At 40.7% G+C, this 22,378-nt stretch overlaps 1 protein-coding gene across 1 annotated transcript in view; it reads left to right on the top strand.

Annotated features, from left to right (window-relative positions):
- Window positions 1-22,378, top strand: part of LOC307013470 (NACHT, LRR and PYD domains-containing protein 12-like) — a gene marked incomplete at its 5' end in the record, with an annotated part of 61,545 nt that overhangs the window by 33,769 nt on the left and 5,398 nt on the right. Inside the window, 5 exons of the mRNA XM_079640868.1 lie at window positions 9,032-9,202; window positions 14,935-14,978; window positions 15,174-15,214; window positions 15,703-15,749; window positions 16,099-16,316. Coding sequence (XP_079496994.1) covers window positions 9,032-9,202; window positions 14,935-14,978; window positions 15,174-15,214; window positions 15,703-15,749; window positions 16,099-16,316 — 521 coding nt within the window. The remainder of the gene's footprint in view (window positions 1-9,031; window positions 9,203-14,934; window positions 14,979-15,173; window positions 15,215-15,702; window positions 15,750-16,098; window positions 16,317-22,378) is intronic.

Consider the following 22,378-nt stretch of genomic DNA (forward strand, 5'->3'; position numbering starts at 1 on the left):
CTAGTAGGACAATAGGGTATAATGAGTTCTTTAAGGTAAGATAGCGCCTGCCCATTAAGGGCTTTGTAGGCGAGAAGAAGAATTTTAAATTCTATCCTGTGTTCTATAGGGAGCCAGTGTAAGGCAGACAGAACAGGAGTAATGTGGTCCCTTTTCCTAACTCTGGTTAGTACACGAGCTGCAGCATTTTGAATCAGCTGAAGCGACTTGACTGACTTCTTGGTACACCCTGATAATAAGGAGTTACAATAATCCAGCCTTGAAGTAACAAATGCATGGACTAGTTTCTCTGCATCGTTTTGAGGCAAGATATGCCTGATTTTTGCAATGTTACGTAGATGGAAGTAGGCGGTCCTTGAAATTGATTTTATGTGGGCGTTAAAGGATAAATCCTGATCAAATATAACACCAAGATTCCTTACAGTCTCACTGGAGGCCAAATTAATGCCATCCATAGTTAGTATATCTTTAGATAATTTGTTTCGTAGATTCTTCGGGCCAAGTACAATAACTTCAGTTTTGGTCGTGTTTAACATCAAAAAATGTAAGGTCATCCACGTTTTTAAGTCCTCGAGGCAGTCTTGAATTTTATTTAGATGATTAATTTCATCAGGCTTGATTGATAAATATAGTTGAGTATCATCCGCATAACAATGAAAGTTTACAGAATGATTCCTTATAATATTGCCTAACGGAAGCATATAGGGTGAACAAAATAGGTCCGAGCACTGAGCCCTGTGGCACTCCATGGCTAACTTTGGTTTGCATGGAAGATTCATCGTTGACACGTACAAACTGAGAGCGTTCAGATAGATAGGACCTAAACCAGCCTAAAGCAGTTCCCTGTATGCCAACTAAGTGCTCTAGTCTTTGCAATAGGATATCATGGTCGATAGTATCAAATGCAGCACTAAGATTGAGCAAGACAAGAATAGAGACAAGTCCCTTGTCAGAGGCTATTAGAATGTCATTTGTGACTTTAACCAGAGCTGTCTCTGTGCTATGTTGTGTTCTAAAGCCAGACTGAAAATCTTCAAATAAATCATAGTTTTTTAAGTAATCACACAGCTGTTTTGCGACTGCTTTCTCAAGAATCTTTGATAGGAACGGAAGATTAGAAATAGGTCTATAGTTGGCTAAAACCTCTGGATCGAGGTTGTGCTTTTTAAGAAGCGGTTTTATCACTGCTACTTTCAATGATTGTGGAACATAGCCTGATAATAAAGACATATTCATAATATTTAATAAAGAAGTGCTAATTAATGGAAAAACTTCTTTTAACAGCTTAGTTGGAATCGGGTCTAAGATACACGTTGATGGTTTCACTCTGATCCTCACTGAGCATCTTAATGCTCTATATTCTTCTTCTGTGGTTTAGTTCACTGACTATGGCAGCGCCATGTTGATCTTTATATTTAAATATAACAAAAAACACCTTCACTGTATAATTCCCTCCTGAATCACATCTTATTTTCTCCGTCATGATTTTAACAAATTATTTGCAATACAATAATTAAATATGTTTATTCAAACTATGAAACACTAACAGGTATTTTCAGTCGTTGCTGTTTCCAACATGTTTCTGAAGTTACATGATGATTTACTGACTGAACAGTTTACACTGAAGAAGCTGTGATTTGATGAATCCATTATTCCTAAAGTACATATTCTGGATGTCTTTTCAAATTTGAAATTCATCCTATTTTTCCTATTTGTAAACGCTGTGTGAGTTGAATCAGTTTCTGAGGGTTTGTGTTTGTCTGGCTGCACGAGTTAGTGTAGATGGAGCAGAGTTTCAGATGTGAAGTAGAAGCACGTTGTGTTTAATGTTTATGAGAAGTATGTGTTGTAGCATCGAGGGGCCGGGGGGGGCAACTCTCTGAAATCCTTTCGAAAAAAAGCCCTGCTCCTCATTAATAATGCTTTGCATAGGATTCACGTGGGAAGGTGGCGTACGTAGGACAAAGCAAATAAATACGCACAAAAGTATTTCGATTTATAAAACACTGTGCACGCACGTCCTACGCCGGTTTCCCTTTATAACTCACAGTCAACTCGAAATGCGGAGCAGCTTTTGCGGGCTTTATGTAACGCCCATATTTGCCTATAAATAGTCAAAGAAACGCCCTTTCATTCATTCATTCATTCATTCATTCATTCATTCTTTCATTCATTCATTCATTCATTCTTTCATTCTTTCATTCATTCATTCATTCTTTCATTCTTTCATTCATTCTGACTGACTGCATGGAGAAGATAGTAGGAAATGACGACAGAACAGCTAAAACAGACATCTCACACCGTGTCAGATTCTGGTTCTTTTGGGGAGGTGGAGATAAATCATATTGTTTGGTGGATGCAGTTTGAACCAGAGTAGCAGCATGGAGGTCGGATCGTCACCAAAATAAATGAATAAGTGGTCCGAAAAAAGTTAATGTCGGCCGCTGCCGTCTCGACAGTGACGGCAGAGTCTAACTCCCGCCTGCTCCAGCCTGATCCAGCCTGATCCAAATGTTTGTGCTTAAGGTGCTTGTTCAAAGCCAGATATCAGAGTCTGCACACCGACATTTGGACGACATCCTCACTAAAACAGACACAAGTAATTGTATTTAAATTATTTTCAGTTTTTCCATTTATATGCGTTAGCGTAACCGGTGATTGCAACAATGGGTCCGATGCTTCAATGCATGGTACACGGACCAAGTGAGGACTTAGGTTACCACCGGGTTAAATGGTCCCACCTCCGCACCAACGAGGGGCTGGCGATGGCAACATTGGGTCCGATGCATCAATTCATGGTGCCCCGACCATGAGAGGGTTTGGGGTACCAGGCAGTACACCATCAGGAAACACGTTTTATGGTCAAAGGAGGAAAGAGTGATAGAACCAGGGTAAAGCAAAGAAAGTGTCCGACAATAGTGACTTGTGAGGCGGCCAGAGAGTCTGTCATCTCTCGGTCCTATCCTCCAGGCAATGCGGTTATCAGAACTGGGTCAAATTGACCAAAATGTAAAAAAAAAGAGTTTCAATTCATCCATGGAAAAGGTCTGAAAATGAAAAAAAGTATCCGAAAATAGTGCATCATGAGCCCGCAAGAGTCCCCTGTCAACTCCCCTTGCATTCCTCCACAGTCAGAAAAAGTCTGAGTTCACTTTTTTGAGATCCATAGAAAAGGGGTGAAAGTGAGAAAATGTATCCGAAGATAGTGCCTCATAATGCGGGTAGAGTCCCCTCAAACTCCCCTTACATTCCTCCAGAGACCAGTTCAAAAACTTAAAGTTTGGTAAGAACCATGCTGGGGGGTCTCTAGGCAACAAATGTATCCGAGCCAGAGTGCACATGGAGCGGATACATTCCTCCATGAAGTGAGACAGCCGTTTTTTTTCTGAGTCCTCTCAAAAACCAGGTTTCCGATTTCGTGCAGACAGTAGTCTGAAATTGATGAATACATTTTTTTGACGGAGAAGGGGAAACTTGGTTTCCCCTCTCCGATGTAAGTTGCAACGGGGGAGGGGAAAAGTGTCCGGGGCTTCGGCCCGAAGCGCCGAAGGGTTGAGCTTTTTTGAGCCCCTTCTCCGTTGGCACTCCGGTTTTAAAACTTCATTTTTGATTATTTTAAGATATAATTGACCGTTTTCTTTACTTTTTTCTTCTTTCCACGGGTGGGGGCGCATGGCAGGCCACCGATGAGCTCCCAAATTCGGCCTGAAACCTCCAGGATTTGTGGGCTAAGCTCCATAAACTGACAAAGTCACACAGAAATGTCACTTTTAGAGCCCAAAAATATATCATACAAATACATTTAAATAGTAAAAGGTACAATTGTGCTCCGGATTACCCGTAATTTGATTTATATAGCCCCATGATAGTGAATACATATAATTTTCATGGAAAAAAGTATTAAAACGCCTGATTAAAGCATATGCAGGACCCCAGTGAGCTCCAGACTAAGTGTATTGTGTTAGGGAACCATATTAATGATACAATAAATCATTTCAATGCAAAAATAATGATTAAAAAACATTTTTCGGGGGACAACTGTGGAGAGAAGCCTGAAAATGGCTCTCCAGCACCCCGAAGAAGCAGGCTGTGAGACCCACAGAGCGCACCCAGAGAGCTCCTTGCAGCACATGGCTCTTGCACCCAGAGAACAGGCTGCTTCATTTTACTTTATAACCCAGGAAAGGAGCTTGAATCGTGGGTGAATGAGTGTTAAAAGTGCATTAAACTGTTTTAATTCAAATGTACATTTGACTGCTTAAACAGCCGCTGATATGGACAGAACACTGTCCGTTTCGTCCACATTTAACTCATGAAATGTACAAGAAGGTAAAAACAGCAGAGTAACTGCTGTTAGCAGGGTCTCAGACTCACAGGCACATAGGCAGAGATCCAGGGTGATGCACATGGCTTTTCTACCCAGCAATAAGTCTTTGAAACCCTGGGGGAAAGTGGTGTGAATAGAGGCAGAGAGCACCCAGAGAAAAGTGGGCTGTGAGACCCACAGAGCGCACCCAGAGAGCTCCTTGCAGCACATGGCTCTTGCACCCAGAGTGCACCCAGAGAACAGGCTGCTTCACAGCACTTTACAAGCCAGGAAAAGTGATTAAATCCTGGGTATACATGTTTTAAATAGCCTGATACCTCCAGGGCGCATCAACGCATTTTACAAGCCAGGGAAGGTGCCTGAATCCTGGGTAAACATTGTTTAATTGTTTAAGTGTTTTTAAATGAGTGGAACAGTGTTTTCTCACTTCCAAAACTCTCCCGTCATTGACCGGAGAAATTGGGTCGATGTTGTATTCAATCTGACCGTTAATATTCCAGTGAGACGAAGTACGTACAATGACCGGAGTGATCCCATGTTCATTTTGTCCCGAAACCGGAGCATTCCCTCTCCCGTTATGTTGTTCGTGTATGATCCCTCTTAATTTAAAAACCAAGTTATGTTTTAAGCATGAACGCTGTAGCACTATAGCTGTCAACTGTTCAAATTGTCATCACCAGTTCAATACATTTGACAAATTTGACTTGGTTTCGATACTTATTTGAACATGTATTTATGTATTTAAAATAATTAACCAGCTGTGCGTCTCAACCCCCCCGCAGCAACTCTATCCACCAGTTAACAAAGGAAATAAAACAAATGTGTTGTGTTAAATAAGCTGCACAATTTACCAAATATGGTTTCCTTAGTTTCCATACCTCCTGTGTTTTACGAGCACCTTATCAAGTTTGGGCGAACGGTCAGTTTAGACGTAATTCGTAATTTACCGCATCATTTATGAGAATACATTTCATAACATTAAGACAACATATTCGAGGTGGTTTTAAATAACATATCCGTATTTATTTATTTCTCCCAGTTATGTTTTTGTGTGCACTGAGGAGTCTCAAACAGGCATTTGTTTAATCATTTTAAGATTGGCTTTAATCGATTTTTGCAAATGAATTATTCATCATAAAATTAAATTAAAAAAACAAAAAGCACTTGCATACTAACAAAGCACTTACATACTAACAAAGCACTAAAGGAGTGGCTTACCTAAAGCAGTTGAGTAGCACTTAAAATGGTTTGGCTCTATGAAACCTAATGTACTTTTATGATTCTGTTTTTTGTTTGTATCTTCTTGGTCGAATGCATTTATTTATTTTGTAAGTCTCTTTGGATAAAAGTGTCAGCTAAATGTAATGTAATGTGAGAGGTAATGTTTTGGTAATGTTTTGATTTATGGTATTATTTCACATATTTCCCTCCATTCTTCCTTCTGCCAACGGTGTCACAGTTTCTCATCCCTCCCGTTTTTGGGAGTACCGCGTATGCATTTGTCAGAGTGTCCATGGAGTACCGCACATTTTCCCCTCAAGTTTGTTTTTTATATACAGTGGGGCAAAAAAGTATTTAGTCAGCAACCAATTGTGCAAGTTCTCCCACTTAAAAAGATGAGAGAGGCCTGCAATTTCCATCCTAGGTATACCTCAACTATGAGAGACAAAACGAGAAAAGAAATCCAGAAAATAGCATTGTCTGATTTTTAAAGAATTTATTTGCAAATTATGGTGGACAATAAGTATTTGGTCAATAACAAAAGTTCATCTCAATACTTTGTTATATACCCTTTGTTGGCAATGACAGAGGTCAAACGCTTTCTGTAAGTCTTCACCAGGTTTTCACTGTTGCTGGTATTTTGGCCCATTCCTCCATGCAGATCTCCTCTAGAGCAGTGATGTGTTGGGGCTGTCGCTAGGCAACACAGACTTTCAACTCCCTCCAAAGATTTTCTATGGGGTTGAGATCTGGAGACTGGCTAGGCCACTCCAGGACCTTGAAATGCTTCTTACGAAGCCACTCCTTCGTTGCCCGGGCGGTGTGTTTGGGATCATTGTCATGCTGAAAGACCCAGCCACGTTTCATCTTCAATGCCCTTGCTGATGGAAGGAGGTTGTCACTCAAAATCTCACGATACATGGCCCCATTCATTCTTTCCTTTACACGGATCAGTGGTCCTGGTCCCTTTGCAGAACAACAGCCCCAAAGCATGATGTCCCCCCCCCCCCATGTTTCACAGTAGGTGTTCTTTGGATGCAACTCAGCATTCTTTCTCCTCCAAACACGTCTAGTTGAGTTTTTACCAAAAAGTTCTATTTTGGTTTCATCTGACCATATGACATTCTCCCAATCCTCTTCTGGATCATCTAAATGCTCTCTAGCAAACTTCAGACGGGCCTGGACATGTACTGGCTTAAGCAGGGGGACACGTCTGGCCCTGCAGGATTTGAGTCCCTGGCGGCGTAGTGTGTTACTGATGGTAGCCTTTGTTACTTTGGTCCCAGCTCTCTGCAGGTCATGGACTAGGTCCCCCCGTGTGGTTCTGGGATCTTTGCTCACCGTTCTTGTTTCTCATTTTGACCCCACGGGGTGAGATCTTGCGTGGAGCCCCAGATGGAGGGAGATTATCAGTGGTCTTGTATGTCTTCCATTTTCTATTAATTGCTCCCACAGTTGATTTCTTCACACCAAGCTGCTTACCTATTGCAGATTCAGTCTTCCCAGCCTGGTGCAGGTCTACCATTTAGTTTCTGGTGTCCTTTGACAGCTCTCTGGTCTTGGCCATAGTGGAGTTTGGAGTATGACTGTTTGAGGTTGTGGACAGGTGTCTTTTAAACTGATAACGAGTTCAAACAGGTTCCATTAATACAGTTAACAAGTGGAGGACAGAGGAGGCTCTTAAAGAAGAAGTTACAGGTCTGTGAGAGCCAGACATCTTGTTTGTTTGTAGGTGACCAAATACTTATTTTCCACCATAATTTGCAAATAAATTCTTTAAAAATCAGACAATGAGATTTTCTGGATTTTTTTTTTCTCATTTTGTCTCTCATAGTTGAGGTATACCTAGGATGAAAATTACAGGCATCATCTTTTTAAGTGGGAGAACTTGCACAACTGGTGGCTGACTAAATAATTTTTTGCCCCACTGTATATCGCAAAGATTGCTTAGAAATTGGAGTAGGCCATCTTTTGAGCGTACGCCACATTTATAAATGAGGCCCCAGGTCTGGTGAAAGACACTTGATGCTAAATGTGTTCAGGTGTCTTTGTAATCACACGAGAGGAAGTGAAGGGCTCGTTGAGACAGTCCTTAATGTTTTCTCAGAGCTCATCAGACTAGAGGAGGGAGGAGGGCTTTCCTCTGAAGCGTCACTGAAGCCACGTCTGCTTCAGATGATCAGCTGTCAGCTTTAACAGCTCACATGTGCACTCTGCTCATACTAATATGATGCTCTCAGTTTACATGAAGCAGCAGCAGTGTGTTACCTGTTTAACAAACACCTGCTCACCATCAACCACCTGCATCTCATCTTTGTTCTGTGTCCTGCTTAGAGGCACGGGATGCATCTAACCTGGCAGAAAGAGTTCATCTTAGCCTACCTATTCACTACCTGCATCGGTACTCGGGTACAAATGCACGATTATGATCATGAATGTATGATTTATAAATAAGAGTGTTTTTCTTGAGATGACTTATTAGGGTCTGAGAGCAGAGGTCGGTGAAGACCCTATTGACCCTGCCAAACACACACAAAGCACACAAAAAGAGTCCGAAATCATGACGGCAGATAACTCGCTATATCGATAGGATTATTATTATTATTACTGTGATTCTTATTTTAATGTGCATATCAAAAGTGCGGAGATGAAACCAAAAAGCCTTGGAGGTGTGAAAAAAAACGTACAAGAAGTCGGCCATTTTGAATTAGGGTTGGAAAAATGTTCAACTGAAATTTCTACTTTCAAAACTTCTTCAGCTCTGATCAGATTATTAAACCTGGAGTTATTTCAAACAGGAACATTGTTTTCTAAAGTGACATCATGTTTTCTTTATTCAGACTGTGGGACTGCAGTTTGTCAGAGATCAGCTGTTCTGCTCTGGTCTCAGCTCTGAAGTCCAACCCCTCCCATCTGAGACATCTGGACCTGAGTCACAATGATCTGAAGGATTCAGGAATGAAGCTGCTGAGAGATCTTCTGGAGAGTCCAGACTGCAGAGTGGAGGCTCTCAGGTCAGTTCTCTGACTCTCTGTTCCTGCTGGAGATCTCATGTTTCATTAGTTATTCAACCTGATTCTTCATCATACATATATTACATCCATACGTTTGTAAATGTTGTCGTAACAGTTGATTGTTTCCTAAAGAAACTATTATTCTTCCACTGTTGGTTGTTAAAGTAAATGTATGTTTTCTTTAGTAAATGCTCTGAATAAAGAAGGTCCTCTGAACTAATATTAGTTTTATGTAAAGTTTACTTTCTGACACAGAAATGTTTATGTTCCCATCATTTAGACGTGTTTTCATAGATAACAAACAGAAGGCTGATATAATGATGATCCTCAATAACAGAATGACAGTCTCTGTAATTCAGGGAAAAGATCATTGATTAGGACGAAGTAATGATGAGCTGCACATTTCAGACCTGAACATCTGACTGGATTATAAACTGATTTCTATCCTCATCATGTTTTCTTTATTCAGACTGAGGCGCTGCAGTTTGTCAGAGATCAGCTGTTCTGCTCTGATCTCAGCTCTGAAGTCCAACATCCATCTGAGAGAGCTGGACCTGAGTGAGAACGACCTGCAGGATTCAGGAGGGGACCGGCTGAGAGATCTTCTGGAGAGTCCAGACTGCAGACTGGAGACTCTCAGGTCAGCAAGGGAATGCCCCGGTTTTGTTACAAAATGAACATGGGATCCCTCCGGCCATGTGACGTACTTCGTCTCACTGGGATATTAACGGTCCGATTGAATACACAATCGACCACATTTCTCCGGCCTATGAGGGGAGAGTTTTGAAAGTGACTGTTCCACACATTTAAAAATACTTAATACAATTAAACAATGTTTACCCAGGATTCAGGCACCTTCCCTGGCTTGTAAAGTGTGGTGATGCACCCTGGAGGTATCAGACTATTTAAAAAATGTATACCCAGGATTCAATCAGGTTCTATCCAAGATGGTCGCACCGTGAGTAAGCGCATCTCAAGCTCGTCTGTTTGTCACTGTTAAATGAGCTCTTTAAAACTTATGTCATTGATCAACATGATCTGAACCCATGAACATTTGAATAATTGAAAATACAAAGTAAAGCGGCTCACTACGATCTCTGTATTAGTGTATTTTTTGCATTTGCAACTATGGAGGGAAACACGTCACTGCAAACTTTGTGGGACGCGATTCAGCAAATCAAGACCGACAAACTGACTCACATGGACTCAAAAATAGATCCCATTCAAAGTACCTTGAGTTGAGTCTCCTGGGTGACGAACATCCCCCATATTTGCTATTATATCCAGACTGGATGAATTAAAGGGTATAAAAATCATTCATTTGAATATCAGGAGTCTATTGTCCAAAATTGATTTACTTCGGATATGGATTGTTCTACATAAACCTAAAGTCATCACACTCTCTGAAACTTGGCTTAGTCGTAACATTTCTGATAGTGAACTACAAATCACAAATGATTTGCTTTCAGATCTGATAGATGCAGCAGGGGTGGAGGTGTGGCTAGTCTCCTCTGACCTTGTGACTGAGCTAATTGCTACTTCTATAGAGCCTCTACATTTTGAATGCATTTTTCTTAAAATTATATTTCATGAAAATAAATGCTTAACTATTAGTAGCATCTATAGGCCACCTTCTTCACCTGCAGAGTCTTTTAACCACATCATCGACACTATCAACTCCATTTCCTGCGGAAATGAAATAATCTTGCTCTGTGATTTCAGCAAATTGATTGGATAAATCATCTGATAGAGAGAAAACACTTTTCAGTAGTCTAAATGTTAAACAGCTAATTAATGAGCCAACTGGTATCACTCTCAGAACCCAATCTCTGCTTGACTGGATGCTGGTGTCACACCCTGACAGAATCTTAAAAGCTGGTGTCATGTCGGATTGCTTCAGCGATCATTCAATTGTTTATTGTGTATGGAAAATCAAATTAATTAAACGACCTCCAAAACTAGTCAAAATCAGACAATATAAAAAATGGAATGTTGATTTATTTATTAATGATGTTGATGCTCTTAATTGGGACAGATGTCAACTAATACCTTTTGTACAAGATGCTTGGGATGTTCTGCATAAAGAGCTCACTGAGGTCATGAACAAACATGCACCTGTGAGAACGGTTAAGGTCAAAGGTCAACATCTCCCTTGGATCAGTTCTGAACTCATCAGTCTCTTTAGGGAAAGGGATAAAGCATGGTCGATATATCGTCATTCAAGAACTATAGCCGATTGGGAAGTATACAGGCATCTTCGAAATCTGAGTAAAACCTGTAAGGGAAACTTCTGCAGCAATGGAGAGTCAGGACTCAGAGAGACACGAGGAGAGTTGGAGCTTTGATGTCAAACACTGATAGTTTATTACAAGTATCGGCCGGAGAAATTCACATCACAAGTCACAGAGCAGCCAGAGGTTCTGACTGCCCGGGTGGGCTGCCACATCAATTCTGCCCAGCCTCTCTCTCGAATAGACCTTTTAACTAGTTTACAGAGAGTTAATCCACATATTGGGGGATGGTTCGTAAACACCTGGAGACACTGAGTCACTTATCTGACTCTTAGGCTCTGTGACAGAGAGTTGACCGGTCATAAAACTCGTAATGTCAACAATAGCTCAGCAGCACATTCCTTAAGACAGATAACAGACTCAGGGTTGGTCGTAAACGTCAACACACAGAAAAGGTTAAATATCTTAGGAGTAAGACAGAATTATTCTTTCACAAAACCAAAACCTGAAATGCTAAATCGAACTATAAAGAATCTCTCACATCGGACTTTAAGAATCCCAAGCAATTTTGGACTAAAATTAAATCTATTTTAAATAAATCAGGTAAGCATTCTATTAATAAAATAAGAAGTGCTGATACGATAATTCATGACCCGTTATCCATTGCCCAAATATTTAATCAGCATTTGGCTAATGTATGTTCCACACTACTATCTGACTCCTATCTGACGACTGGTATTTCTAATAGTAACTCATACTGCAACAGTTCTTTTTCTTTTAAGAAGATTCTACCACACCAAGTTCATAATGCTATCACTGAATTAAAAGTGGATGGCAGTGCAGGACTCGATGGTACAGAAAACAGGTTCATAAAACTGGCGTCCCATGTTCTCATGTACCCACTGCATAAAGGTGGTGATTTACTTGATACAAATAATTACAGACCAATCTCTATAATCTGTTCCATTTCCAAAGTTTTGGAGAAAATAATTTATATAATCAACTGTCACATTATCTCAACACTTATATTTTATCTCCGGTTCAATCTGGTTTCAGGCCTAATCACTCCACAACAACTGCCCTACTTAAATTAACGAATGACTTGTACTCTGCTGCAGATGATGGTGAACTCACAGGTGCCATTCTTATTGACTTGACAAAAGCCTTTGATTTCATTGATCGATATCTGCCCTTGGATAAACTTCACGGCATTGGCCTTTCTAATAATACAGTGTTATGGTTTAACTCGTACCTTCACAGTAGAAAGCAATGTGTGGATGTTAACCTGTTTAGCCCTGAGCCTGTTTTTCAGGTCTCAGGCTCGAAAATGACATTCCCAGAACAAATGACCATATCTTCTAAAAGGGTTAAATTAATAATCTTTTATCTCAAAGTAATGATTAACCTGTGAGTTGGATGTAGAAAAGTCAGAATCAATATAGATGTTTTTTATTTTAAAGAAAATTCAGATTGAACATAGTAAAAAACTTTAAATTATAGTGTCCGTCTTTTTTACTTATAGTGAAAACAACCCTTGGATGATGCTAAGGTAGACTAAAAGCTTTAGGAATCCAAAGTACAACATATAAAAAGTACCCTGTATCAAGATGGATGCAAAACAAGTGACATTTGACCTTTTTAGAGAGGTTTAGCAAAAAAAACTCCACCTTTGATGTGATTTTGGTGGAAATGGGGTTTTTACAGTTCTTGTGGAACCCATTGTTTGATTTTGGTGATTGACATCTCTTTCTGACCGTTAGAGCCAATATAATCGAAGGGGAATCTCCCCACACACACACACACACACACACACACACACACACACACACAAACTAAAACAAAAAGGTGGGGGCTTCGCGGACGCAGTTTTGCATGAGAGTGAAGCTATAGAGCTATAGCTCTCGCTCTGACATCTGGAAATGGAAAAGCAGGTTTATTGCTCATGGATTATCAGAAATCATTCAAAGGGACACAGACACATTGGATTAACCTATGGATTAACTTCAGCAGCGTTTTTATCTTTTTAATGCCATTGAAGACCACTTTTGACCAGACTACGACACAGGTGAACCATGTTAGCGTTTGTAGCTACCTAGCGCCATATGTTTTGATATCTGTTCTTGTTATTACCTCCGCAAGTTCGTATAATTGAGTGATAATGACCCTTCAATTCTGTGTCACCTCACGATGTGTTGGATGTGCACCAAAGATAAAGTGCAGTCATCTGTTAGCATTTTTCGCTCGTTGCTAATTCAGAGGCTCAGCGTTAGCATTGTGTTTTTTTTTAAAACATTTTAAATGATTAGTTAGATGAGTTTCTTCCCTTTACATGGATATAAAACATTCATAGTTTATTAAATGGACATGCCCTCATACACTGTTTTCTGCAAGATGTTGCGGCAGTACCCCGGAACCGGGGTCTCTCGGGCTTAACAGGTTAAACTACATAAAGCATGTAATACAAAAAGTCAATTACGGAATCGGTGTTTTACACCGCTCTCGCAATTTCCCCGACTATTTAAACATTATTTCTGGCTTGTAAAGTGCAGTGATGCGCACTGGAGGTATCAAACTATTTCAAACAACTTTTCCCGCCTTGCATACACTTATTCCCGGGTAAACATGTTATGTTTTGACCCTGGTTGTCTTTGTCTTGATTTAAAATCAAGTTCCCCTGACTTTTAACACTAATGTACCCATGTTTAGAACACTATTCCCGGGTAAAATGTTATGTTTTCACCCTGGTTGTCTTTGTCCTGCTGGTTCTCTGGGTACTCTATGTCCATAATTAAGACAGTTTCCCCGCATTTTAATCAGTATTTCCGCCTTAGAAAGTGAGGTTCTCTCCACACGTTCCCCCCTAAAATGATTTTAAATCATTGTATTTAAATGCATTTATTGTATCATTAATATGGTTCCCTGAAACAATGCACATAATCTGGAGCTCATTGGGGTCCTGCATGTGCTTAAATCAGGCGTTTTAATGATTTTTTTCCATGAAAATGATTTTTAATCACTATCATGGGGCTATATAAATCCAATTCCGGGTAAACCAGAGCACACTTGTACCTTTTACTATTTAGATTTATTTGTATTGTATATTTTTGGGCTAGAAAAGTGACATTTCTGGGTGACTTTGTCAGTTTATGGAGCTTTGGCCACACATCCTGGAGGTTCCAGGCCGAATGTGGGTGCTCATAGGCGGCCTGCCATGCGCACCCACTCGTGGAAAGAAGAAAAAAGTGAAGAAAATGGTCAATTATATCTTAAAATAATCAAAAATGAAGTTAGAAAAAAATTACTAAGTGCCAACGGAGAAGGGGCTCGAAAAAGCTCAACCCTTTGGCGCTTCGGGACGTGTTTTCCCCTCCTCCTTTGCAAAGGAGAAGTGGAAAAGTGTCCGGGGCTTCATTTCCCCTTCTCCTTCAAAAATCTTCATCCATCCATTTCAGACTGCAGTCTGCACAAAATCGGAAACCCGGTTTTTGGGTGCAAAAAAACGCTCCATGTGCACTCCGGCTCGGATAGATTTGATGCCTGGGGACCCCCCAGCCTGGTTCTTACAGAACTTTAAGTTTGCAAACTGGTCTCTGGATGAATGTAAGGGGAGTTTGAAGGGACTCTACCATCATTATGAGGCACTATTTTTGGATACATTTTCTCATTTTCACCCCTTTTCCCTGGTTCTCAAAAACTTTAAGTTTGAAAATGTGACTCTGGAGGAATGTAAGGGGTCTCTGCTGGTTCAGCAGTATTGTATTAAACACAGGGAGGTGTTTCTCTCTCTGGGGAAACAGATCAGTGATGTTACCCACTGACTGCAGGCTCTTTCATTCTTCAATAAACTATAGAAGACAAACTGAAAATGCAAAGCCAAACTTTAATAATCAACTCTCAAACAGACATAAGGGATTTTACAGAAGAGAGGAAAATGTATTCTGTTTCCTATGGGATGTTTTTAGTTTCTAATGACTGGTTACTTCCTGTCATGCAGCTGAGAGCTGTGGCAGTCAGTCGTAGTGTTTGCAGAGGAGATATGATGGGATGTGAAGCATGAGATCAGGACTCTGAAGCTGACTCAAAGAGTAAACACTTATTTTAAAATGGATCTCAAACTGTTGGATTGTGTTCATCCCTACAGGATCAGAGATTATGAGACGATCAGAGCCAAGATCCAGAAGACCTGTGAGTACTGGAACCATATCCTCCATTCATCAAGATATTCTATATTAAATCTGATCTCAAAAGGTCTTTATAGAACAACAACAATATATTTTAATTATATTGTGTTACAGCTCTATTCAGTCAATTTGGCTGCTAATGTTTTTCTTTGTTCAAGTTGAATTATTATCTTTCTCTGTCACCTCTTCTCTCCATCAGGTGACTCCGATGTGGAACAGGAAGTGAAGACAGACAGAAAGGTGAGAGAGGAGCAGTTGAACAGAGAGAAGTGTATTTATTTCACCACTGAAGTAAAATATAATTGTTAGGGCTGTCTATTTAAACGCTTTTACGCTCGCTATTGATCGAAAAGATTCAGGTATTCGATTATGAGTTAAAAATTATTCTAATTAATTAGTTTTTGTTTCTTTTTTTTAATGGGAGGTGTGCCTAAGAGGATTACATATCACCAAGTTGATGCAATAAATGTATATGAAGATACTGGCGAGTACTTCTGTTCTGTGATTGGTTGGTAATAATGTGCTGTGATTGTCTGGTAATACTGTGCTGTGATTGGCTAGTAATACTGCGATGTGATTGGCTGGTAATACTGTTATTGGCTGGAAATAATGTGCTTTGATTGGCTGGTAATACTGTGTTTTGACAGTTTGAAAGTGACGATGAACTCATATGATCCAGACTAATTTGCATTTTTCAAATAATACAAAAACAACTTTGTTTGTCCCAGGCTCCTGAATCCTTCTCACCTGAACACACAACTGGATCTCCATACAGGTAATGCTATACCATGACCAAAACATTATTTAAACATATTCAAAATATATGTTTATTTTATTGTGTTTCATTTCATGTCTTTCACCTTGAGGTATTGCATCCAATCTCTTTCTAACAGACATAAATAAAATAATGCCTCTGTGTGTAGGATTGTTTTGTTTTTGCACACATGCACACACATACTGATGCATGTGGACACATCTTCAGTCATGTTCCTGTCATCATCAGGTGTTTCAGATCTTTCAACAAACCCTCCTCCAGGTCAGACTCCAGCTGGATGAACACCTGTCAGTCAGAACACAGGCCAGTGAAGGCTTGTTGTAGTAACCTGTCCCCTGTGTGTCTACAGGTTCAGGTGTCCTGGTTCAGGTATGTTTCAGTGTGATTTGACTGGCCTGGTGTTTGTCATGGCTCAGGAGGCGGAGCTTCTGTACAGGACAGTCCCTTGGGAGGAGAGCCTCCTCCAATCAGCTGGCAAGCAGGCAGCAGGGCCGCTGTTCAACGTGAAGAGTTCTGTTGAAGCTGCCGTCTGCCAGCTCCACCTGCCACACAGCGAGACAGAGGATGGTAAAGACATCTAGTGTTAACAAATATACACTTGTATAATGTTTCTGTGGCACCATTTAATATCCACTACCGCTCAAAGGTTATGAAGCAGCTTTATTAGAATAGTTAACAACAGTATAATTCAGACACCTAATGTATTATTTACATTAAAATAGTTTTGTCCCCAAAAGAAGACATATAAAGAATTTACATTATGAAAACGTCCATTTATTCGATGTGTTGCATGACATTATTGATCATTATTGAAAAAAAATTCAAACATCTCTTTATTCGTTTTTATGCATAGAAATGACACTTAGTAAACAAGAGAGACTTTCTATCAGCAAAACAAACAAAACAGAAAAATACAGAAGAAAAGACAATAGAAACACAGCCCAAATAATATTCAAGTGTCTTCATTCTCCCGATCATGTTGTAGACCATTATTATAAGGAAGACAAAAAGGTTTTCCAGATTTCCCAAAACCTATCCAGTTTCTTTTAAGGAAAAACCGTATCCATTCAAGCGCAAGGTAGAAAGTTATCCCTTTCAGCCGTTGAGAAAGTTCACAGGTCCATGGTTCCTTCCATGTTTCATTTCATTTCAAACCTTTATTTATCCAGGTGTCTCCCATTGAGATCATTGATCTCTTTTTCAAGGGAGACCTGCTCAAGTAGGTTCCACATGAAACATAGAAATATAAACAGAACAACAAAAGGACATCATACAGCATCATTTACATAACTATCCACATAAACAGGTACCAATAGCTTCCGATTGAGTAGCATCCAACCGAGCTTTAAAAACATTTAGTGAAACCAGATTGCTCAGCTTCCATTTCAATTGCAGACTGTTCCAAGACAGAGGAGCTGCTCATCTAAAAGCTGTCTTCCCTAAGACAGCCCTAGCAGTTGGCACATTTAATAAAACCACAGCATGCGATCTCAGGCAGTAGCCACTTACAATTCGCCATGAGATCAGGGAGCAGATGTCAAGGGGTGAACTCTGGGGCATGAACTCAAATGCACAACTCAGACTCAGACTCGGGTGGTGTTCAAAAATAAAGACTTTACTGGAATTTACACATTAACAAAAACAAGAAACACTAAATCACTCTTCCGAGGAAAAACTAAATGCAATAATTGTGAGCGTGGTCATGAATAAGAAACGAACTGGCACTGGACAGGTGGAGACTAACACAATATATACACAAGGTGAGGGGCACAGGTGGAAACAATCGGGGCGGGGAAACCAATCACGAAAACAGGAGACATATAGGGAGTTCTGTAACGAGAGGGGAAATTACTTTTCACAATAAGACAGAGGGCACAGAACAAAGGGACATGACGAAACTAATATAAAGAATAAACTTTCATGATACGTTTCCGAGACATGACAGCAGATGTAGGATGGAAGTTTCCCTAACATGGCTTTGTATATAAAAATGTACCAGTGACTGAGCCTCCGTACAGTTAGTGAAGGCAAACCAGCCCTTGCATACAGGGTACAGTGATGGGTTAATGCTTTACAGTTTGTCACACATCTCAGTGCGCTGTGATACGCAGCATCTAACTTGTTCAGGCAATGGGCAGGTGCATTCATATAGATCAGATCACCATAGTCCAGCACAGGTAGAACGGTCACAGAGCCTTTTCCTGGCCTCAAGTGAGAAACAGGACTTGTTCCTGTAGAAGAAACCTAGCCTAACCCTCAGCTTTTTAAGCAGGTTATTGACATGAAGTTTAGAAGAGAGACAATCATCAAGCCAGATACCAAGGTATCTGTAACAGGTAACCACTTTGAGTTTTATTCCTTGTGTAGATACAATATCTAAAACAGGCTCTGGTGTCTTTTTAGCTTTTGAAAAGAGCATTACCTTGGTTTTCTCAACATTTAAAAGAAGCTTGAGTTCAGAGAGCTGAGTCTGAATAATGTTAAAAACAGCCTGTAATTTAACACCAGCCTCCTGAATGGAGGGACCTGCTCAGTACATCACGGGATCATCCGCATAAAAATGTAAAGTAGCTTCATCCACATTTTCACCTAAACTGTTGATGTAGATGGAGAATAAAAGTGGACCTAAAACAGAACCTTGAGGAACACCATTAGTGATTTTTAACCACTCAGAAGACAGCCCATGGCTGGATATGCCAATACTGAGTAGCCTCTGCTTTAAGATGCGATGATCGACGGTATCAAACGCTTTGGACAGGTCAATAAACAGAGCTGCACAACTCTGCTCATTATCTAAGATACTCTTAATGTCATTCACCTCGTTCATTGTGGCAGTGATGGTGCTGTGTTGCTTTCTGAAGCCTGACTGATGTTTAGACAGGATGTCATTCTTACATAAAAACTCCTTTACCTGTTCACTCACTAGGCGTTCGAGCACCTTCGCCAGAACTGACAATTTAGAGATTGGCCTATAATTATTTAAAATAGTTGCCTCCCCTCCTTTTAGTAAAGGCAAAACATAAGCTGACTTCCACAATTTTGGAATTGCATTTGTGTTGAGGGAGAGGTTAAAAAGAGAAGTGAGAGGTGGAGCAATAAAATCTGCAGCTATCTTTAAAAAGAAAGGTTCTACGTTGTCCGGGCCAGCCGGTTTCTTAGGATCTAACTTGGATAATGCTTCATGAACAACATCAACAGTAAAAGGAGTAAAACTGAAAGGGTTTTCCAGACCACATTGTTCAGAGTCACAGACTGTGGTGTTCACAGAAGCAGAGTTAGTGTCGGAATCAAACAGAGAGCCACAAGACACAAAATGCTCATGAAAGCAATGTAACATGGAGGCCCTGTCCGATATAATGCCAGAGGCTGTGGTGAGGCACGGAGGTAGCTCATTACGGATCTCACCGGTGGATATCGATTTTATGGCTTTCCAAAATGTTCCAGGATTATTCAGATTCTTTGTGGAAACTGACAGATAATACTTTGATTTAGCACTTTTGATGTGAAGTGAAGTTATTCCTTAGCTGCCTAAAGCGTAGCCATTCTACCTCTGAGCCTGATTTCCTAGCCTTTGCCCAGGCCTTGTTTCTCTCATGAAGGAGACTGGACAGTTCAGCAGAAAACCAAGGATTGTCTCGTCCCTTCACTCTAAATGTACGCAGGGGTGCATGTCTATCAATGATCTCCATAAAACCAAGATAAAAATAAGACCATGCAGTTTCTACATCAGCACACAGATCCATTTTACCCAATCAAAGCCAAACAGGTCATGAACAAAACCCTGCTCCACAAAGTGTTTTATGTCTCTCTTAATGATAATACGAGGTTTAACCTTTTGAACCTTAGTGTCCCTGATTGTGGATACAGCACAGTGATCACTCAGATCATTCACTAATACTCCCACAGATGAGTATTTATAGGGAGCATTCGTTAGAATGAGATCAATTAGGGAGGATTTATTAGGGTACTTAATGTTAGGGCGAGTAGGACTGTCAACAATCTGAGTAACATTTAAAGAGATACAAAGGTTTTTAAAATCCTCTGACACAGAAGTTAACCAGTCCCAGTTCAAATCTCCAAGCAGCACTGTTTCCTTGTTGTCTAGTTGAGATAAAAGTTTTGCCAAAGAAGATAAGGAGTCCTTGCCAGCTGAGGGGGGTCTGTAGCAGCCCACCACCATGACCTGTTGACCCTTTGCTACTTCGATATTTAAGGCTAAAAATTCTAGTTGTTTACTAATAGATTTGGAAACCATCTTGGTTACACAAAACTTATTTTTCACATAAATGGCAACGCAACCACCTTTTTTAGGACGGTCGGTACGATATACACTATAACCATTTAAGTAGATGTCAGAGGCCAACATAGATTTATCTAGTCACGTCTCTGATAAGACAATGACATCAGCATCAGTCGAGCTCTCCCAAAATCTAACTTAGGTAACAGACTGCGCACATTTAAGTGAATGAATCCCAGCCCAGATCTAGAATTAAAATCAGCAGGAGAAAAACAGTTTTAACGACTTATTTTGGTACTTACAAGTTAAACCATGTGTGGAACCCCTTCGCTTGCAAGAGCCGCCATGTTGGATGGATTTTTCTCGATTTGTCGTAAAGTCATGACGTAATGACGTCAGACGCTGCGTGACTGTCCACTCAGAAGTTATAATTCAAATTTGAATATTCACTCATAAACTATGATCCACATAAAATTAAACAGCACTTTTCGTTAAAAGAACGTATACGTTTATTGTTCGGTTGACTTGATATTTGGTTTTGATTGCAGTTCCCATAATACTTATGAGTTAGTAGTACTGTTGGGGTTTACAGTGTTGGATAATAACATATCTACCACATTTGTCTTCAGTGTCATTAATAAAATGAAAAGGCACAGATTTATTAATAAGGGTGATCATTCCCCGAGAGTGTGAACTAAGAGATGCTGAAAACACCTGACCGGACCATCTCCTCTTCACCCTGACCACATCTACAGCAGTCAGTTGCCACCTAGTTCTTGCACAAACGTCTGAGCCGCCGCTGCCGTGTCGAAAACGTGGCATTTTCTATTGTGTGTTATTAGGAGTTGAGCCGGGTGAACGATCCTGTAACGCAGGTCAGAGATGGAGAGGGATGCCAGCTCCCTCTTCACTCCGTCGAACACCTTTCTTCGCTTGAGAAGCTCAGCAGAGATGTCAGGGAAAAACATCACTCTTTTGTTATCCAGGAGTATTGGTCGCTTCATTCTGGCAGCATGCATGACTCGAGATTTGTCCGCGTAATTCAGGAACTTAATTATAACAACCCTGGGTCGCGCCGGTGGCTGCGCATCAGCGTCGGTGACTTTACCAATCCTGTGCACTCTCTCGATCAGTAGTGGTCCTGGAAAGTTTGATGCACCAAGCACGTCAGGTACTTCTCCAAAAATGGGCACATATCAGTCCCTTCCTTTCTCTCCGGCATACCCACCAGACGAAGGTTAGAGCGGCGGCTGCGATTTTCCAGATCATCCACCTTGAGCACCAACTCCTCTACAGTAGTTTTCATGGCTGTTTTTTGAGCTAGCAGAGCTGCGACATCGTCTTCGTTGGTGCAAATTCTGTCTTCAGCTTCAGTAACGCACACCGTGACTGCTTTCAGGTCAACTTGCACTCCTTGTATTGCGGTTAGCAACCCGTCAAATCTCGATACGAAGTCTTCTTTCATCGCTTGGATGGCGGTCAGCACTTTGTCCGGGCTAGCAGCTGCATTAGCATCTGCTGCTCCGCTAGCATTACAGTTAGGTCCAGTTTCTTAGTGTCAGTGAGGAACCAGTGTAAAGACTTCAGAACAGGAGTGATCCACTTTCTTAGTGTTAGTGAGGAACCAGTGTAAAGACTTCAGAACAGGAGTGATGTGATCCACTTTCTTAGTGTTAGTGAGGAACCAGAGTAAAGACTTCAGAACAGGAGTGATGTGATCCACTTTCTTAGTGTCAGTGAGGAACCAGAGTAAAGACTTCAGAACAGGAGTGATGTGATCCACTTTCTTAGTGTTAGTGAGGAACCAGAGTAAAGACTTCAGAACAGGAGTGATGTGATCCACTTTCTTAGTGTCAGTGAGGAACTAGAGTAAAGACTTCAGAACAGGAGTGATGTGATCCACTTTCTTAGTGTCAGTGAGGAACCAGAGTAAAGACTTCAGAACAGGAGTGATGTGATCCACTTTCTTAGTGTTAGTGATGAACCAGAGTAAAGACTTCAGAACAGGAGTGATGTGATCCACTTTCTTAGTGTCAGTGAGGAACCAGAGTAAAGACTTCAGAACAGGAGTGATGTGATCCACTTTCTTAGTGTTAGTGAGGAACCAGAGTAAAGACTTCAGAACAGGAGTGATGTGATCCACTTTCTTAGTGTCAGAGAGGAACCAGAGTAAAGACTTCAGAACAGGAGTGATGTGATCCACTTTCTTAGTGTCAGTGAGGAACCAGAGTAAAGACTTCAGAACAGGAGTGATCCTCTTTCTTAGTGTCAGTGAGGAACCAGTGTAAAGACTTCAGAACAGGAGTGATCCACTTTCTTAGTGTCAGAGAGGAACCAGTGTAAAGACTTCAGAACAGGAGTGATCCACTTTCTTAGTGTCAGAGAGGAACCA

The sequence above is a fragment of the Notothenia rossii genome (genome assembly GCF_949606895.1).
Source record: "Notothenia rossii genome assembly, chromosome: 7".
NCBI classification, from domain to species: domain Eukaryota; kingdom Metazoa; phylum Chordata; class Actinopteri; order Perciformes; family Nototheniidae; genus Notothenia; species Notothenia rossii.